The sequence below is a fragment of the Pinus tabuliformis genome, chromosome 2_2 (genome assembly GCF_031772625.1).
Source record: "Pinus tabuliformis cultivar Carrire ecotype Pingquan chromosome 2_2, CPIR1, whole genome shotgun sequence".
NCBI classification, from domain to species: Eukaryota; Viridiplantae; Streptophyta; class Pinopsida; order Pinales; family Pinaceae; genus Pinus; species Pinus tabuliformis.
This window is the reverse complement of record NC_142300.1, coordinates 276,804,457-276,821,724: the sequence shown is the minus strand read 5'-3', so window position 1 is coordinate 276,821,724 and position 17,268 is coordinate 276,804,457. Positions and strand designations below refer to the sequence as shown.

The 17,268-nt window shown below is 36.3% G+C and overlaps 1 protein-coding gene across 6 annotated transcripts; it reads right to left on the bottom strand.

The window, feature by feature from the left end:
• Positions 1 to 629: 629 nt before the first annotated feature.
• LOC149192375 (uncharacterized) lies at positions 630 to 15,918 on the bottom strand. 6 transcript variants are annotated; one of them, XR_016254350.1, is made up of 12 exons: positions 15,702 to 15,918; positions 13,013 to 13,122; positions 6,748 to 7,241; positions 6,318 to 6,451; positions 6,119 to 6,166; positions 5,966 to 6,019; positions 5,717 to 5,821; positions 5,423 to 5,629; positions 5,207 to 5,292; positions 3,448 to 5,099; positions 2,764 to 3,354; positions 630 to 2,144 (listed from the first exon to the last, which is right to left on the bottom strand). XR_016254350.1 is itself a non-coding variant. In XM_089404567.1 (10 exons), the coding sequence occupies exons 2-10, from the start codon at positions 7,220 to 7,222 to the stop codon at positions 3,263 to 3,265; spliced, it is 2,853 nt and encodes a 950-aa protein (XP_089260693.1). In that variant the 5' UTR covers positions 7,223 to 7,241; positions 15,702 to 15,918; the 3' UTR covers positions 2,760 to 3,262. The 6 variants fall into 6 exon arrangements, 1 of the variants encoding a protein (XP_089260693.1); XR_016254353.1 differs by lacking the exon at positions 13,013 to 13,122 and having other exon boundaries at positions 630 to 1,068; positions 1,336 to 2,144; XR_016254352.1 differs by lacking the exon at positions 13,013 to 13,122 and having other exon boundaries at positions 630 to 1,510; positions 1,839 to 2,144.
• Between the last annotated feature and the right edge of the window lie 1,350 nt (positions 15,919 to 17,268).

Genomic DNA, 17,268 nt, shown 5'->3' with positions numbered 1-17,268 from the left:
TAAGAGACGCTTCAATAAGGAATCTCACCGTTTCTAATTCGGAAAAAAACGTTACGTTTGACCCCGAAATACACTTTTCCTTGGACGTATTCAGGAGTTTTCTGATGAATTTTAATTTTTAGGAAGGATATGAACTTTATCTGAATAAAATTCTACAGAAGACTCGTGAAAAAGCTCCAAGAAATCGACAATATATTCCAAAAAAAACTAAAAACACTCTTCATAGAGTCAACTTCACTATGCTAGTTGTTCACAAAACTACTGATAATCAAATCAACGTATGACAAAAGTAAAATAGAGTTTTTCATTATGGATGATCACCCACCGATTTCCATTTCGCCGTTGATCTAACTGGTAAGTTGGACCCCTTACCATGACAGTGAACCAGACTCAAAACTCTGCAGGGAAGAAAAAATGTTGGTTCCTACAACCAAGACTGGATGCAAGTTTTAGGGACAGGTAACTCCTGATTTTACCGAAATCAATGGATACAGCCAGGTTTATGCATTGAGAAATTTGACAGAATAGATACCCCTCAGCTGTAGCATCTAGGCTGACAACAGAGCTCACTGTGCAAAAGAAAACAAGACGGCCATTTACCTATCAAAAAGAAAAAATACCATCCATCCTACAAAAGAAACAATAGTTTGCCATTAATACACTAGTTTTGGGACATTTTGTCGCCAAGCACAATGGCATATATACCTTTAAAGCTCAAAGTCAGAACCACCATGAAAGTCACAACACAAGCAAACGATTACATTATGGGCAAATTTATACTACTATTTGCCTCACCAACCATAAGTTGCTCCTTGCAATGAGTTCAAATCACTATTCCACGCTGCTCGTGTGTTTTATTCCACAATTCGAAACTTCTGCAAATAATATTGTATTTGTCTTGATTTGGGACTAGCCCGGCTCCCAGTTAGTTTCCTGGATCTCACTTGTTTAAGATATTTCTGAATTTAAACCAAGGTTGGTTTGGATGTCTCTCACAGAATCCCAATCATAGTCTTTGGTTCTCTGTGCTTTCCTTTTCCATGTTTGTTGTCACACAACTTCGACAGTCTTTCAAATGCTCCTCCACAGATAAACCACCACATTTCTAATTAAATCGATGCCAAATCGACATCTCCTGAACTCAATTGATGTAAAAAGTGCACTTCATATAAAACAACAGTCAAGTTCCTATGAACCACTACTTTGCAGACTATCCATTTTGTCATTCTCCAAATTTCAGTTCTTGCAGCAAGAGGGCAAATACTATGAAAAAGAAGACTCTGACAGAGTTGACATACAGAAAAGGTACTTTAAGGCTATGATTCCATTGCATACCTTATTGTTTACTGCTTACAAGAACATTTCAGGTGGCTGTATTGCATAATAATATCTGCAATAAAGCCGTAAAACTCCCAGCTAGAAGGCAATATGTACTGAGGACAAGTTCACAAAGAACCAATGTCCAATATCCTTCCTGAAACGATCAAAGCAAAGGACACTCCAAGACAAGCTGGAGAATACAAAATATTAGCATCCAAATGCAATGAATGCAAGTATATTCCTTAACAACTACAAAAATATTGTATGACATATTTGAGCCACCTGGTACTCCAAAAAACTGGGTCAAATAATGAATTAATAAGAAAAGGTCTTGCTGCCCTGATTATCAAGAAAGGTTGATTTTCCGATGTGTTCAAATAAGCAACTTGAAAACATCCAACAAAGGTTGATTTTCCGATGTGTTCAAATAAGCAACTTGAAAACATCCATCTGCCATAGTTGAACTCGTACCAATATTTAGTCTCAATAAAGCTGAGCCTGAACTTCATTCAAAATACCTGGAAAACTGTACCGAGGAATCTCAACAACATAAATACTTTTGGTTGGACTTTTCTGGAGTAACTTCGTGCAAAGAGATGTTGTTGACATTTCAGACCATCAATTCGTGGTCCATCTTCAGCATAAATAATGTAATCAAATCTTTCTTTACAGGATGGTGCCCTTCTTAAACCTAGTAAGATTTAGGTTCTAACTTCAAGAAGGGAAAGAATTTTGTATATGCTTGATTATGAGAGGCATCCAATTGCCACAATCCAAGGGATAGTACTACTTGAATCATCATTCGATGACCTGGGAATAAATACCTGCACATGAAAAAATTTAGATTCATGGATGAGTAGTCCAAATCCTATCTGCAAAATCCAGGCTTGCTAACAGCTATTGTTGTTGGAAAAACATACAGTTTACCATGAATGAATAATTCTTTTTAAGCTCCATTCTTGTCATGGCAAAGTAATGAAAACATCTAACACAATAAGCTATGGGAAATGGTATAAAATCTCAAAATCAAGATTGCCAATAGAAACAAATAAGAAACACACAATTCACCAGGAAAAAATGACCATACCAAGTGGAACTAGGTGATCAAAACAGAAACCAGGTTTAGACAAAAAATTACTTCAACTAAACAACAAACCGCCACATCTCAAGTCTTCAAAAATTGTCATTGATTCTATGAGATGCTCTCTCAACCCTTCCTTACACAGATCACAAGAAACCAACTACCCCTAAAACAAGAAACACTCAATTTGCATGAATGTACCATAATTTATAAAGGAAAGAATTCAAAAAATGTTGAAAATACACCATAGAAGATAAAACCACAATACACTTGAACTGTCACTTTAAGAAAATAACCCTCTAGCTGAATCTAGTGTCTAATATTTTGAGCTGATAAAATGTAAAAAGAGAGAGTCAACTTACATGCTAAAAATTACAATTTCTTCTGAGTGAAGAACATCAATGCTGTCTACTTGGTTGGAGCCACAGCACATCAATTTTTGCAATGTCACCTAAACAGGAAAGTAAGACAAACCTCTTTACCAAATAAAATCTGCAGGTTGTGCCCTTTGCCAACTTGCATGAAACAAAGATGAAAAGCAACCATGTCAATCCTCCTCAAAATCCCCCCATCATGGATAGTTCTGATGAGTTCTTGGATAAACTCCAGGCTTCCAACTAGATTATACTTCTAATTCCTGTTTACTATTTCTTTCCTAAGTGAATACATTGTGAACCCGAAGTACCTATATTGTGGTTACAGTTATAAGAATCCTTCACTTCTCTTAAATTCAGAACTTCCATTCCAAATTCTGCAGTGGGAGAACAATGTCCAGACTTCAGAAAATGGTGGAATGAAACTATTGTGATTCAGGAATTAAGAAAGTAACTCTAGTCATTGCCTTTCAAGTCATGAGCATAATTATTGAGAAGCATCATTAACACCTTGAACTACATCTGAAGAGGGATTGGATACAACTATTGCTCCAGGGTCTGCAATTGCATCTTTCCATCCTGCATATGCAAACACAACAGGGAGTAAGAATCATGGATAATCATCTACACAAAAAAGATGAAGATGGGCTTGATATAATACATTCTACCTACTTTGAGAGAGAAAAGCTGATGCAGTATCACAAGCCAATAGAACTTTTAATTCAAACTCATCAATTGTTTCAATGTTTTTATTGTGCATATGGTCATGATTTTCCCTTATCCTTGCACCACTTTGACCTTGAGTCATATGAAGTAAGGACCCTTCTGCACCATCTCCCATCACTCTTCTGATATCACCACTATTACCATCTTCCTTTCCTGGCTTGACATAAGAAACATTCCCCTCAAGGATGCCATTTGAAACCTTGCAAGGACTATCAGTATTACATCTGAATTCATTCTTTTGTATAGTGTCAGGAGCAGACTCAAAAGGTGCCTCTGGTTGACTAGTATTTAAAAGTCCTCTATGCTTTATTTCTGTTATAATACTGCCTTCCAGTGAAGGCTGCTGCGGCAATCCATCTAAAAAATTACTTAGAGACACAGACACTGACCCAATCAAAAAATCATCATTGGAAACACTTTCTAGATAGTAGCCAGACTCATTCTCTCCTGTCGTCATGAATGCTGGTACTGTATTGTTTTTATCACTTTCAGAACTATCCATTTCTGGAAATTTAAATTCTGAACCATGCTGATTTACTACTGGGATGCCCTTATCAATCGGCCCACTTGAGCCTACATATGATGCCATATGTACATCCATATCTTGCTCTGCTACACTCCCAGTATCCAAAGTATCATCTTTGGAATTTTGAGATTCTGCAGCCATGCAAGAGTCCGAAATTGATATTTGTTGCATCTTTTTTGTCCACATTTTGTATCCATTTGCTATAGCTGACACCTTTTGGCCTACTGTTATGTCCCTATATTTATCAAACATCTCTCCTGACAATGGCTTTGGAATAACAACTGTACCTAGAGACTTCTTTCCAGATGACAGGCCATTGTAGGATTTCCTGATTACTTTAAGATTCCTCTGTGAATTTATCTCTGAAGATCTCTTGTCAGGACCGTAGGGATGTTCCCTGGAGTAAACTGAATCAACTGCCACATATTTTTTTCGTTGTCTCCAGCCCTGCACAAATTGCTTGTCTGAATGCATGACAGTCCTCATATTATATTCCAAAATGCTATTATCCTCATCTCCTTGTTTGCTTGCCAAACATGGCACAGTGGTCAGTGGAGCCTCTGCTGCTGAAACGTGAGAATTGCTCAAGTCAAAATCAGTATGATTTTTTCTCACATTACTTGCATTTTGTGCTTCACCAGCTTCTTCTGCAGAGATACTTGCATTTTGTGCTTCACCAACTTCTTCTGCAGAGACTCTATCTATATTCAAGTGTGTATTTTCTTCACAAATATGGATCTGATCAGCATTCTTACTAACAGAATTTGATCCATGGGAAAATTCTTGTCCAAGAAATTGTGAAATCTTTGATTCAACCTTTTCACTCCTTTCCGCCTTAAAGCTAGTAACATCACCTGATTGTTCTTGATTGCTTAGATCCTGTGCTGTAGATGGAGTGCCGGTTTCAACTGCTATCAGAGAATGGACTCCAACTAGCTCTGTAAAAATATCTGCACCATCAACAGCACCCCTACCTACTGCAATACCTGGATTGCCAACTCTTCTCCCTTTTTCTCTAGACTCTTGCTGCCTTAGTTTTTTCAAACGTTTTTTTTCAAGAAGCTCTGCTTGCCTGAGGTAAACAAAGTAAAAGATGTAATTTAGTTTAGAACTAGAATTTCTTAAAACATATAAATACAATGGCAGAGTTCAAACAACACCAGACACTATTAAGCATACTTCTTCTGGATAGCTTCTTCTTCCTCAACAAGCTCCTTCTGACAGCGAAGAGCTTCTGCATCCTTATCAGCTATCCATGCCTTGACCTACCAAAATAAAAAGTTTCAAACTTTTTAAAAATATAAAGCATACAAAAAAGAATTCGTTAACTGCATTAATTAAAACATGTCAACTTCAAAACACCTATGTTTTGTATTTCACATAGACCTCACTTACCAATTTCTGCTCAACCAAGAAACCCAGGGAAGCAACTAGATTCTTCACCTCTGGTCCAACATTTCCTGCTTCTCCTTCAAATACAAGCCTTTGTACAGACACAGATGATCCTGCACATAAAAAGGTCCTTTCACTTGCATCATCCAATATGTTGAATAGATCTTTGGCAGCAAGTGGAAACTTGGATGATTTGACTTGCACCACATCCTGTTACATGATTAAGATCAATTAGCATAGGATGACAGAATCAATGATTCAGCACTCTTTCCTATGCAAAGTCAAATGTGTAATTACCAGTAGAGCAGCCCCAGCCTTGAGATAAAAATGTGGCAGAGAGGAAAGTGCAGGCTGCTGAATAAAAGATGATAGGGTCCTGACAATGGATGTTTCAGGCACCTCCTGCAGACATTGTATTGTATACAGACATGCAAACATCAATTGTCCCTTTCTGCAAAAAGAGAACAATAATCTAACATGGGAAAACTCCCTAGCAGACTATAAGATAAATAGCATTCTGAAACATTTGACAAGAGAAAGAACTACCTTCAACATAACATTGTTGAATGAGACAACTTGTCTAGCCTCCTCGACAGAAAGCTGCAGATGACAAAAATAAAGAGTGCATGTTATAATGCTGCTCACCCACATACTAATACATTGATAGATCAGTTAATAAGTAAACATCCCTCGTCCCACCTTATCCCAAAAAGCAGCTATGTTTGCCCTTTCTTTGCGCAAATCCTCCTGTGTAACAGAAGAGATTAAGGCAAGCACATTAAAAGGTTAAATCAACATCAAATGATGCAGTATCAAAGCTGCATCCACAAGAGAAAAAGCACAAGATATAAGGCATCACCCAGTGCCCATAAATTACAAGTATTTCAATGTAAGCAACCTTTTCCATGTTCAAACGACGGCGATGCATCCGAGTGTGCCTCCGATGATTTAGGGAGGAACAAAACTCCTGAGAGCATTTTTCGCACCTGAGCATTTGTACTTTGGGGGAAAGTAAGGGCCATCCAGGAAGATCTGTCACATAGTTAAGGTTTACAATAAATTAACCAAATTAACCAATGTTCCTTATGCCGAAGATTCAAGTCACTTATGGCCATCCAGGAAGATCTGTCGCATAGTTAAGGTTTACAATAAATTAACCAAATTAACCAATGTTCCTTATGCCGAAGATTCGAGTCACTTATGACCATCCAGGAGAAAATATGACAAAATTGCATCCATATATCTCAGAAAATGTTCATATGGTGGGAGTGAGAGAGGTAAAAGATAATCTGGAAGATAAATGCTATATCATGTAACTGCAAACTTACATTTGTCCTGTTCACCATTGGTCTTTGCAGCAGCCTGTGCAAAGGCAACTACTGCCTCTGGAATTTTGAGTGAATGCATAAGTTGGGTAGGACTGTGTAAGCCTTTACCAAAGGCACCTGCTCCCTTCATTTTGCTCTGAATTGACTCCTTCATTTGATTGGAATCTGTAGAAGCACAATCAACAGCTACATTTTCCTTTTGCCCAGCATTTTCATCTAAACCAGCTTCAACTTTTGAACCTTTAGAAATCTTATTCACACTCTTATGGTCGAAAGTTTCAAGCCATTGAACCCACTGACCAGGATTTTCACTGGGTCTTGTATACGATAGAAATGATTCCTTTCCAATTGCTTGCCTGATAAAATGGTCCAGGTCCTGTACATTTTTTCCTGCCTCACTCTGCTCTCTAGACACAATGTCATACTTCAATGTGTCTACCAGATTTCTCCCAGCTGTCTTTCCAAACGGCTCCATGTTTACCCTCAGCTATGACCTACAATGTCATCAGCTATTATCCATGCTTTTGGTCACAAGCAATTTAATGGTCTATCATTGATACATTTAAGCAATGTAAATTCTTACCAAAGAAAAATCTACAGTGATAACAGAACGGATTAAATATAAGGCAAAACTAAGTACATCAAGTTTCATTTCCTCAGAAGTAAAAGACAACAATAATCACAAATGAATAATTGCTTACTAGGCTCCAGGTAAACCTAAGTCACCCAGTTCTTGATTGTGTTTGGATTCAGGAATAATCAAATTCAAGAAAAAGTGTCAATGCAAAAAAAAAAAAAATGATAAAATTCACCATTCAATTCGACAAAGATGATTAAGCTAAATATATTATAACTTCACATATACAAACAAAAAACAAATATAAATATTTTTTACTTTCAATTTTAACTCAAAAACATGTCAAATTAAATGTCAAGACTAAAAACATGAATAGATAATTTAAGTTAAACAAAAAATGAAATTTAGCATTTCTTTTTGAAACTTGGAAAAATATCAACATGGCCAATTAATTTTGCCACTTCCTGATATTTGACAAAATTAGAGTTTTTTGGAATAAATTGTCTTGGGATTGACTAAGAGGTAAGCCATGGCCCACTGCGCTACAATTTTATATATTCTGCCTTGACATTGAGAAACATAACGTGCACATATTAAAATGTACGAAGATTAGTTTTGTCACCACTGGATCGATCCCATTTCCATATTACTAGGAAATATTTTAATCAAACTAATGATCCCATTAGAAGCACCCGAGTTGATCGAGTAATATTCCATATTATAAAGATATAAATTATTGTCCTTTCCCACTTATGAAAATATTAGCAATCCCTTTAAAAGCATAGGCTACAAATCATAAAAAACTTCTAAATGACCAATAAAAATCTGCAGATTGCAATAATGATATAATCTTTGCTCTGAGAAACTTTGAAAAGCACCAAAAAGATGGAATGGTAAATAGAGATTATGACGCAAAACCTAAAATAAATAGTCATTTATCTTGTTGAAATTTTATTCAGCAAACAGAAATGCATAAAACCTTTACTTGTAGAAGGGACCTAAAGATGGCTTAGAGGTACCCTTGCAATTGGAAACATATAAGCAGTTTGGTCATGTATTTTTTATGTAATTGCTTTATCATTCAAAAAATATGATCTACCTTATCTTTGGATAAGATAAAACAACCCCATGCAATCTTCAGTGAAGATAACCTAAAACGACAGCCCGTTAACTAAGCCTCAAATTAGTATCATTACAAACCCCAGAACAAAAAAGGAGAATAATTCTAGCAGACCAAAATTTTCAGAGCAGCATAATGCTGTCATGGAGGATAACAGCTGCATTTCATGGTTGCAAGTTGCAACTAACAAGCATGCAATGATCAGGAAGATCCACAGTAAATAAAAGGAAGGCCTGAAAGCTGAAAAATGGATCAAATTAGTAATTTTGCAAAGAGTAAAAGATGCCCTCCAGGTTCAGTAGAACAGAAAATAATCACTTCTCGGACTTTGTACAGGTGAAGCATGAAACTTTTTCAATAGAGAAGCTGCTATGCCAGAAAAATGAAATATTTAAAATAAGACCATCAATGGAATCACAGCCCTGGTAAGAATGTTCATCAAAACTCTGGCATATCTATATCCACAGCCTCATATCTTCCAATGGCCGGACATTGACAATAAATTATATTATACTAATGACTATATTGCATCACAATGTATGAAACCATGCCGATAAAGTATATCAACAGAAAGAAAGGCAGCACAAGAAAGACCTGTCTATATAGACATCAAGATATACTATGGTTGCAGAATTTCAATACCACAACCAGAAAAGTGACAAACTCATTATAGATCATACATTAAATTTTATTCTTGCAGTGATTTACAATGGAATTCCACAAAAGATCTAACTTAATATGCCTTAGTCCTTGCATACCGACCCTTGCATAAAAGATATGATCAGAAAAGTTAAGACTACCTTTCAGAATTTAGATATCTTTTGTTCAAGTTTTCTAAGTTCTTCTAAAGAGTACACCGAATTTATCTGGTCAAACATGGCCATTTGTACTTCAACCTGCGATGAAGGAAAAGGTGGAACAACTCTCATCTCTGTCCAGCTTACTGTTGTTATCACTGATTGGGGCATAGACTCATCTAGAGATTAGTGTGGACTAAGCTTCAACTTGATGGTCATATGTTGGGGAGTTAGTAAATAATGATGCAGCCAACGATACAGAAGAACAAGCAAACTTTTGAAGGTGGACGGCTAATGAACTTCCAAAAGTTCAGCAGTTATTCTGCAGGGATTTCAATATGGTTAATGCATACAAGGACAATGCATGCTTCTTGTCAAATTCCTTCAGAGAGAGATAAGGAAGCCCAGTCTGCTCTCAAATTACAGCTCAAATTATATGACCCAAACAGATTTAGAAGGAATGAGTCAGTAGAGCTTCAGTTCCCCTAGTCGAATTTATGAAAGGACGATGAGTCAATCCTTAAGATACTTGACAAGGGTATGCTCTTTACGTAGACTAACTTTTTCTTTTACTGTAGGGGAGCTAGCCTATTCACGTGCTAGGGGAAGAGCACATTGTCAGACCACCAACCTATATATTGCTCCACTTCATAGAGACTATGCATATCTTTATGGCCCGTTACATTTAGGAATGTTTTACCTAAAGAATCAACATTGCTAAATTGTATCGGAAAAATATCAAATCTTATTCCAATGCCAAGAGGATAATATGATCAGATTGAAAGGTGGGGCAATGTCACCACCTAAACCATTGTTCCTGAATGGTTATGGTAAGCAGCTCATCTCAGTCTGAGGAAAGAGGCATAAGGAAATTACAGAAGAGCTTGAACAAGTAAGCCAGTGGCTTTAATTAAGCCCCTTCAATGGAGAGCTTCAAGGCAAGGAAACACCGTTTTGACACCATCTGGAAGTAGTCGAAATTCAAAGTGCCAACAGGGTTACATTGATGATTCAATGACAAAATATTTTTTCAATGCTTTACCTTCCAAAAAAGTTACAAAGCATCAAAATCCCAAACAAGACACTTACCCTCTGCAAGATTTAGAAAAAGCGTTTGTTACCCACTACAAAATGGTTTTACAATTCCAATGCCTTATCAAAGTATGTAAGATGTCTATGCAAGCACACCTGGATCTAGTCCAATATAAATCTTTTGAAACCTCAAGCAAGGTTATGCAAGAGGTCACACATTGAAATTGAATGTTGATAACTACCTTATTGTATATACTAAAGGAAAAGTCACCTAAATTAGAAGGCTTCCCATGGAAATTTTAAAAGGTGACTTTGGATCTTGTTGGCTTGGACATACTCTGTGCTTACAAGGACATAGTCAAAATGCAAAACCATTGAGTGTTGATATCAAATGGAATTATTTCATTCATTTCCAACCCTGGTGACACTAAGTTTATCACTATTTCAAGACCCATCACCCTCTTAAAATCTTGACCAGTGCTTTGGCTTTCAAGGTGAAGCACAATTTTCGCGAGATTATTTACACAATACAAATTGAATTTACTCTAGATTACATCATAACAACATAGGGAGGCATGGAATCAACCAGGTGTCAATCTTTGATGCTTTTTTATAAAAATCAACTTTGAAAGGCTTATGATAGGGCCAAATGGCCCTTCACCATGGCCAGCTCAAAGCTCTAGGATTGGGATCATTTCTAAGTGCATTAAAAATTTGTTCACAAATGCCTCAACCAACCTTTCTATCAACAAATTCAAATCAAAGGAGGTGATCCATTTCGTTCAATGCGCCAAAGACATTCATTGGCACCTACTCTTTATGTGATTGCAGATAAAGTTCTAGGATATCTGAATGCTCACAAAGTGGGAAAAGGGTTCATTAAGGGCAGAGGGATTCTGCGGAAGCTTTCTCTAAAAAGTCGTTGAAGCAAGGGATTTCAGAATTAAACAAAATCTTTCATTCATTCCTAGAGACCAGGATGGGTTAGGGATTCTCAAAACACATATGGATGCCCAAGCTCTATATACCAAGTGGATTATCTCAGAACTTCAAAATGGAAGCCTGAAAGTTGTTCTTATGTAATTGTATTAGTTAAGTAGATTGTTTTGGCAAGCTGTGATGGTCAGGCCAAATCTACGAGCCTTAGTTGTCACCTTAGTTGTGATTAATTGAAGAAAGTTTTGTTATCCAGAGCATTTGGAAAGCTTGGAAGTTGTTACTTTTCTTGAATTTGAAAAGCAAAGGAGTTAGATTTGGCCTCTCTTAGAATATACACTCGATTTGATGGTCACCTATCACCATGGTTCTCAACCTCGAGATTCTTTAGAAGAGAAATAAGAACTATGCATGACATCTTTGACTCTCAAGCCAAAGATTGGCATCCTTGGCATGTGAGCTAAAGGAGTGCTTCATACTCCCAAGCTTGATAAGAAAGTCTTGTAATGTTATAAAGAGATAATTCTAGGCTCCACCATGGTTAGGTTGGGTCTTCAATCTTCCAAAAACCAATTGAAGAAATTTTATTGGAATTAATCTCATCCTGGAAAAAAGGGATCCATTTTTTGTTCATTTGGGCTCACATATAACCAAAATAGCAGTGTTATTAGGTATAGGGTTTACATTTTTCAATGTTATTTATATTTTCATTTGAAGTTATTTTTCTGGGCCCAAGAACCTTCATATGCCCTTATATAAATCAGTCGATTTAGACCAAAAAGGTCAGCTTCACATGGCATAAGCCAATACCTATTTCTTGTTGAACCCCCAATTCCACCCAAAAACCCTACAGAACCAATCCAACTAGTCCATTAGGCTGACTTTGAGCCAGCTCTAAAACATTGTGAAAGACTTAAAGATCTCCTCTAGTTCTATTACATTGCCAAATTTACTTAAAAGGGGGCCTTAAAGTTCTGCAACAAGTGTCTCCCGACTCCCTTCTCATGGAAATTTGCTATGTTCAAGGACAAATTACCTTTAGTCATTGAGTTTCATATGATTTCAAAAAAATTGAGAATCAAAAGTTTGATTTAAAACCCCAAAAAAATGTTATCTTATTTATTAAAGCCCTACAGTTAGGACTCTTTCCTAGCCTAACAACACACCAATTGTGTAAATATTTCATTGTAAGATTACAAACTCAAAAGGTATATTTGGATGTAAGCACTTGTCCTAACTCTTAAAATACTAGGAAGGGGGGAGGGGATCCTTAAGCCATAATGAGAGAGAATTCTACTGACTCCTTGACCCCTTCTACTCAATCCAAAGTATCTCGACATACAGAGATGGTTGAGGCTTGAGCTAATATAGAGAGAACGCAGAGCTGGTGATTTCTAAGGAGGATAAACACCCTAAAAATGATAGATAGTAAGGTGTTGTACCTAAAGGGGAGCCAAGTATGGGACCCTCCAAAACTGAAAAATGAGCATCCACTCCATGCAAGCCTAATTCTAGCAATTGCTTAACTAATTCAATGCAGGCTAAATTCTGGCAATTGCTTAAACTAATCTCTTTGAAGTTCAATGTTATGCATTTATGTGCCTTAATTGCAATCATTTTGCGGAATAAATTTATTATTTATGATAGATGTAGTGTTATGAGAACCGAATGGTTCGATGCAAGGGTCTAAGTCAAAAATGGTTGGTTCTGTAATATATATTATTTATGATAGATGTAGTGTTATGAGAACTGAACAGTTCGATGCAAAGGTCTAAGTCAAAAATGGTTGGTTCTGTAATATACCGATTGGTTTTGTAATGGAACCGACCAGTGTTGTGATGAAATCAGTCAGTTGTGTATCAAACCAACCTAAAATGCCTGAATCAGCCAGTTCCATACATCTGTACGTCACCCTGTGGGGCAACAAAAATTACCCCCAAAATTAAAAAAATTAAAATCAAAATTACAAAGAAAGAAAGAAGAAAAAAAAAACAAAACCCTAGTAATTAATGGTAATATTAAATTCTTAAACCCTAGTACTTAATTGTTTCGGGATGTTTGAGAGTGGTTCCAACCTCATAACACTTCATATGGACTCTGGAGTAAGCACAATTTTGAAATCCCATTCAAAATTCAGCAGATTTAACAGTTTTCAAAGTTTTTAGGATTCACAAGATTGCAATGTTTCCACTAGATTCTTTCATGTATGAGGGTATAAAACTGGCATTTAATCAAAAGCACCACACCCTCTATGTACCTTGGTGTTGGTGACAATGATTGTTGAACTCCTCTATCATGACCCTAGTAGAAATGTACCCTTCACTAAAGCAAAATCACTGAATAGGCATGTCAGGATTTTTCTACTTCATTTAATGCTCAGAGTGTGAAACTGATTACGTGAATCCCAAAATAGTCAATGATTTTGATGATATTGAGGATATGTAGTTATTTGTTGTAGCATAATTTTTTTTGAATCTAGAAGCCATTTAGAGCCTCTTTGTTTATATATCTTGGTTCAGATATGGATTGCACTCCATGCTGTTTTGGTTATATGCACCCTTACTTGCTATATACATGAGAAAAAACTACATATTTGTGTCTAATACTTTGATTTACAAGGATGTCCATGATTATATTTTTAGATCAAAATCTGAATATTTTATGTATTTTTTGGACATCTGGTTTTTGCCCCATTTGGACCAGTTCTGGTCCAAGTTTCAACTGGTTTCCAGTTTTATGGGTCCACCAGTTAAGTGGCCAGTCGAGTCCTAATAACATCGGAGAGATGATCTGGGGTAATTCCTCCAACATTTATGGCTTTTACGACAGCTTTATTTTTGCTTGTTCTGACCATCGAGATGTCGCTTTTGTTTTCTAAAAATGTTGTGTGTATATATATTTTGCACATATTAATAATCAAAAGAAGACATTTGAACAAAAAACTTTTTAAAACAGATTTAATTTTGCTTGTGCTGACCATCGAGATGTCGCATTTGTTTTCTAAAAATGTTTTGTATGTATATATTTTGCACATATTGATAATCAAAGGAAGACATTTTAAAGAAAACTTTAAAAAACGATAGAGAAACAAGCTTTTCCTTTTTAAGACTCAATTTTAGGTTATTTTGGGGTGTTTGTTGTTTTAACTTTTAATTATACTATTATAAGAAGAGAATAAAACTAACATATCTTCTAGCATCAGCCTTCTTTCCAAGATAAGAAGAGAAAGGATCATTGTTTAAAATGATGTAAGCAACCTCCCTTATATAAGACATTACCAATTGCCAAACATGCCAGCAAAGTATTATCAAAAAGATGAATACAACCTCAGAACAAGCCATAGTTCTGAGAGTTACTCAGAGATGCGCTCCCTTGTCGTAGCATACATGCTAATTATACAAGTGGCAATTTCAGATAGATGAACTCTTCTAAATTTTATTTTATAGATGTGCAAGAAGTAAATTACATTGATGTTTCAGTGATGCTAAAATTTTGAAGGTCGTAAGGTATTATGTTGAAACAAGTCACCCGATGTAAAGCTTGAAGAGCAGTTTAACAAATGACTTTCATCTGATTCTACACAAGTCGCCTCTTCCGAAATTAAAAGTCAACAATAATGCACAAGACTTAAAGAAGCCATTTAATTGTTTTTATTGGCAAATTCCAGGAATGCTGTTAATAAGATTCACAGAAGCCTAAATTCCACAAAAGATTAAATTAAACAAGAAATTAATATAGTCTGAAAAGAGGCATCTCTCCCTAAAACACCAAACTCCAAACTCCAACGAGATTAAATTCTAATTGAAGTTGGTGGGATAAGTTACAGCACAATTCACTTCATGGCAAACCAAAATTAAATCAGTAGTAATGCCCACCTGGCCGATCTTGTAATCAAGTGGCTTCTAACAATGATGTGAGAAAATAATATGAAACAAGCCTGCTAGTGCCATTTGTATCTAGCTGCCAATTCTTGCGCACATCGAAATTCCATTTTACCTTAAGAGTTGTTATGAAAACATAGACGCTCAAAATCAAAATATGGACACACCATTGCCCACAGCTTTCATAATCCACTTCACACTGCCATAATCCGCCTCACACTGTGTTTCACCGGAGACTAAAACCGCAAAATTTCCTAAACTCTCGGCCTTTAGGGTCTCCAAAGCATAAGATCGTTTATTTAAATAAACCCAAAAACCCAAATGAAAGTGTAAAAAACAACCAAAACAAAAGACAATTCAGAGTTGGTCATTTATTATTAAAGGACAAAGAAGGGGAAAAGAAAATTATAAAACAAATATTCCAAAGGTTAAAAGCCGCGGATCCAACCGCTGAACCAAGTTTTAGCCACAACCCATTTCGCCTTTCTAACAATTTAAATCAAAATCTTTAATCTCCAGAGCTAATGCTGTAGATCATTCTACAAGTAGACAAATTTATGTAACAATAATTAAAAGAAGAAAAGACCCAGAAAAGAATGATCGAAACCCACCTCAAAGAATTCAATGCCGAACCGAATATGGCAGACTGAAAAACTCTATTGCCGGGTGAGAAAACTTTATGCAGACGCCATTAAAACGAAATCGTCAGTATTCAATGTCAAATCCTTCACTTCCTGTTAGATCGGTCGGGCCAGACGATTCAAAAAAATTAAGAATATTAAGGAAAGAATGAAGACAAGAGAAGGCTGGGAAGGGGCTACATGCATACATATTAGGCATCACTTTAGTCTGGCACACTGGAGAAGGCGCAGCTTCGGCCCTAGGCATGGGAGCGAGCCAGTCGAATCACCGCCCCGTATCTTCCCAAACCTAAAGAGGCAGCGCATCGAACGTTGAACGGTGTGAGAGGTTCGGTCTGAACCTAAGGTTGGGCATCCTTACCGAATATCCAGCCCCGGTCCGGAACATCAGACAGCATCGCCGACTTTCTTTGGGTATAATTTCAAATTTATTTCGAGAATAATGATGTCTCCGTGTACCACCCATCACATCGTTCGCTTCTTCAATCTGCATGTGTCTTCACTCATGGTTTTACGAGTCTTTGTGGCGGTGTGAGATGGCAAGCAATTTGCATTACCGCTGCGGTGTTTGCTGGATATACATTTATATATATAGTGTGATATTTAATAGGGTTTAGAGCTGTAGCGGGTTATTGGTAAAGGAAAAAAATAAAATAAAATAAAATTAGTGTAATGGAAATGTTTTATTATTTTGGGTAAAAAAAAGGTTTTATCTTAATTTTATTCGAAATTTAATAAATGATGTTTACGGGATTAAAAATAGTTTGTGAGATTATAATTTTTATTTTTGTTTTTTGTAATTTAATTTTTTTCTTATTTAAATTGATGATGAGTTGATTTAATTTTCTAAGAGTTTTTTTAGTGAAAAGACAGTGTCAAGGAATTGATGCTAACATACTACCATAAGTGTTCATAATGTCTCTAAAAGCATCACATTCCAAAATGAAATGTTTTTCAGATTCCACTTGCCCAGAAGTGCAAAAAGTACACATTAGTTCTTCTCAAGTTTCTTTAGGTCTCTTCCACTGACTTATTTCACGCCAAAGTTGATGTGAGTTAGTTCTTAATTGAGCAATTAAGTCTCTTCCACCGACCCATTTCACACCTAACTTGATGTGATTTAGTTCTTAATTGAGCAATTAGGTCTTTTCCAACGACTTGTGTTACACCAAAGTTGATGTGATTAGTTCTTAATTGAGTAATTAGGTCTCTTCCATCGACCTGTTTCACATCGAAGTCGATGTGTGTTAGTTCTTAATTAAGCAATAAAAATCTTTGCTCTCCACGGAATGCTAGCTCCAATGTACTCTTTTTGTTGGAGATCACAAATTGACGTGAGTTAGTTCTTAATGTCAGTTTCACACCAAAGTTGATGTGTGTTAGTTCTTAATTAAGCAATAAGAATCTTTGCTCTCTGCAGAATGATAGCTCCAATGTACTCTTTTTGTTGGAGATCACAAATTGACGTGAGTTAGTTCTTAATGTCAGGAATAAGAAATCGAGTTGTTTTAGTGCGACTTTTTGGAAGCTTTTTCCA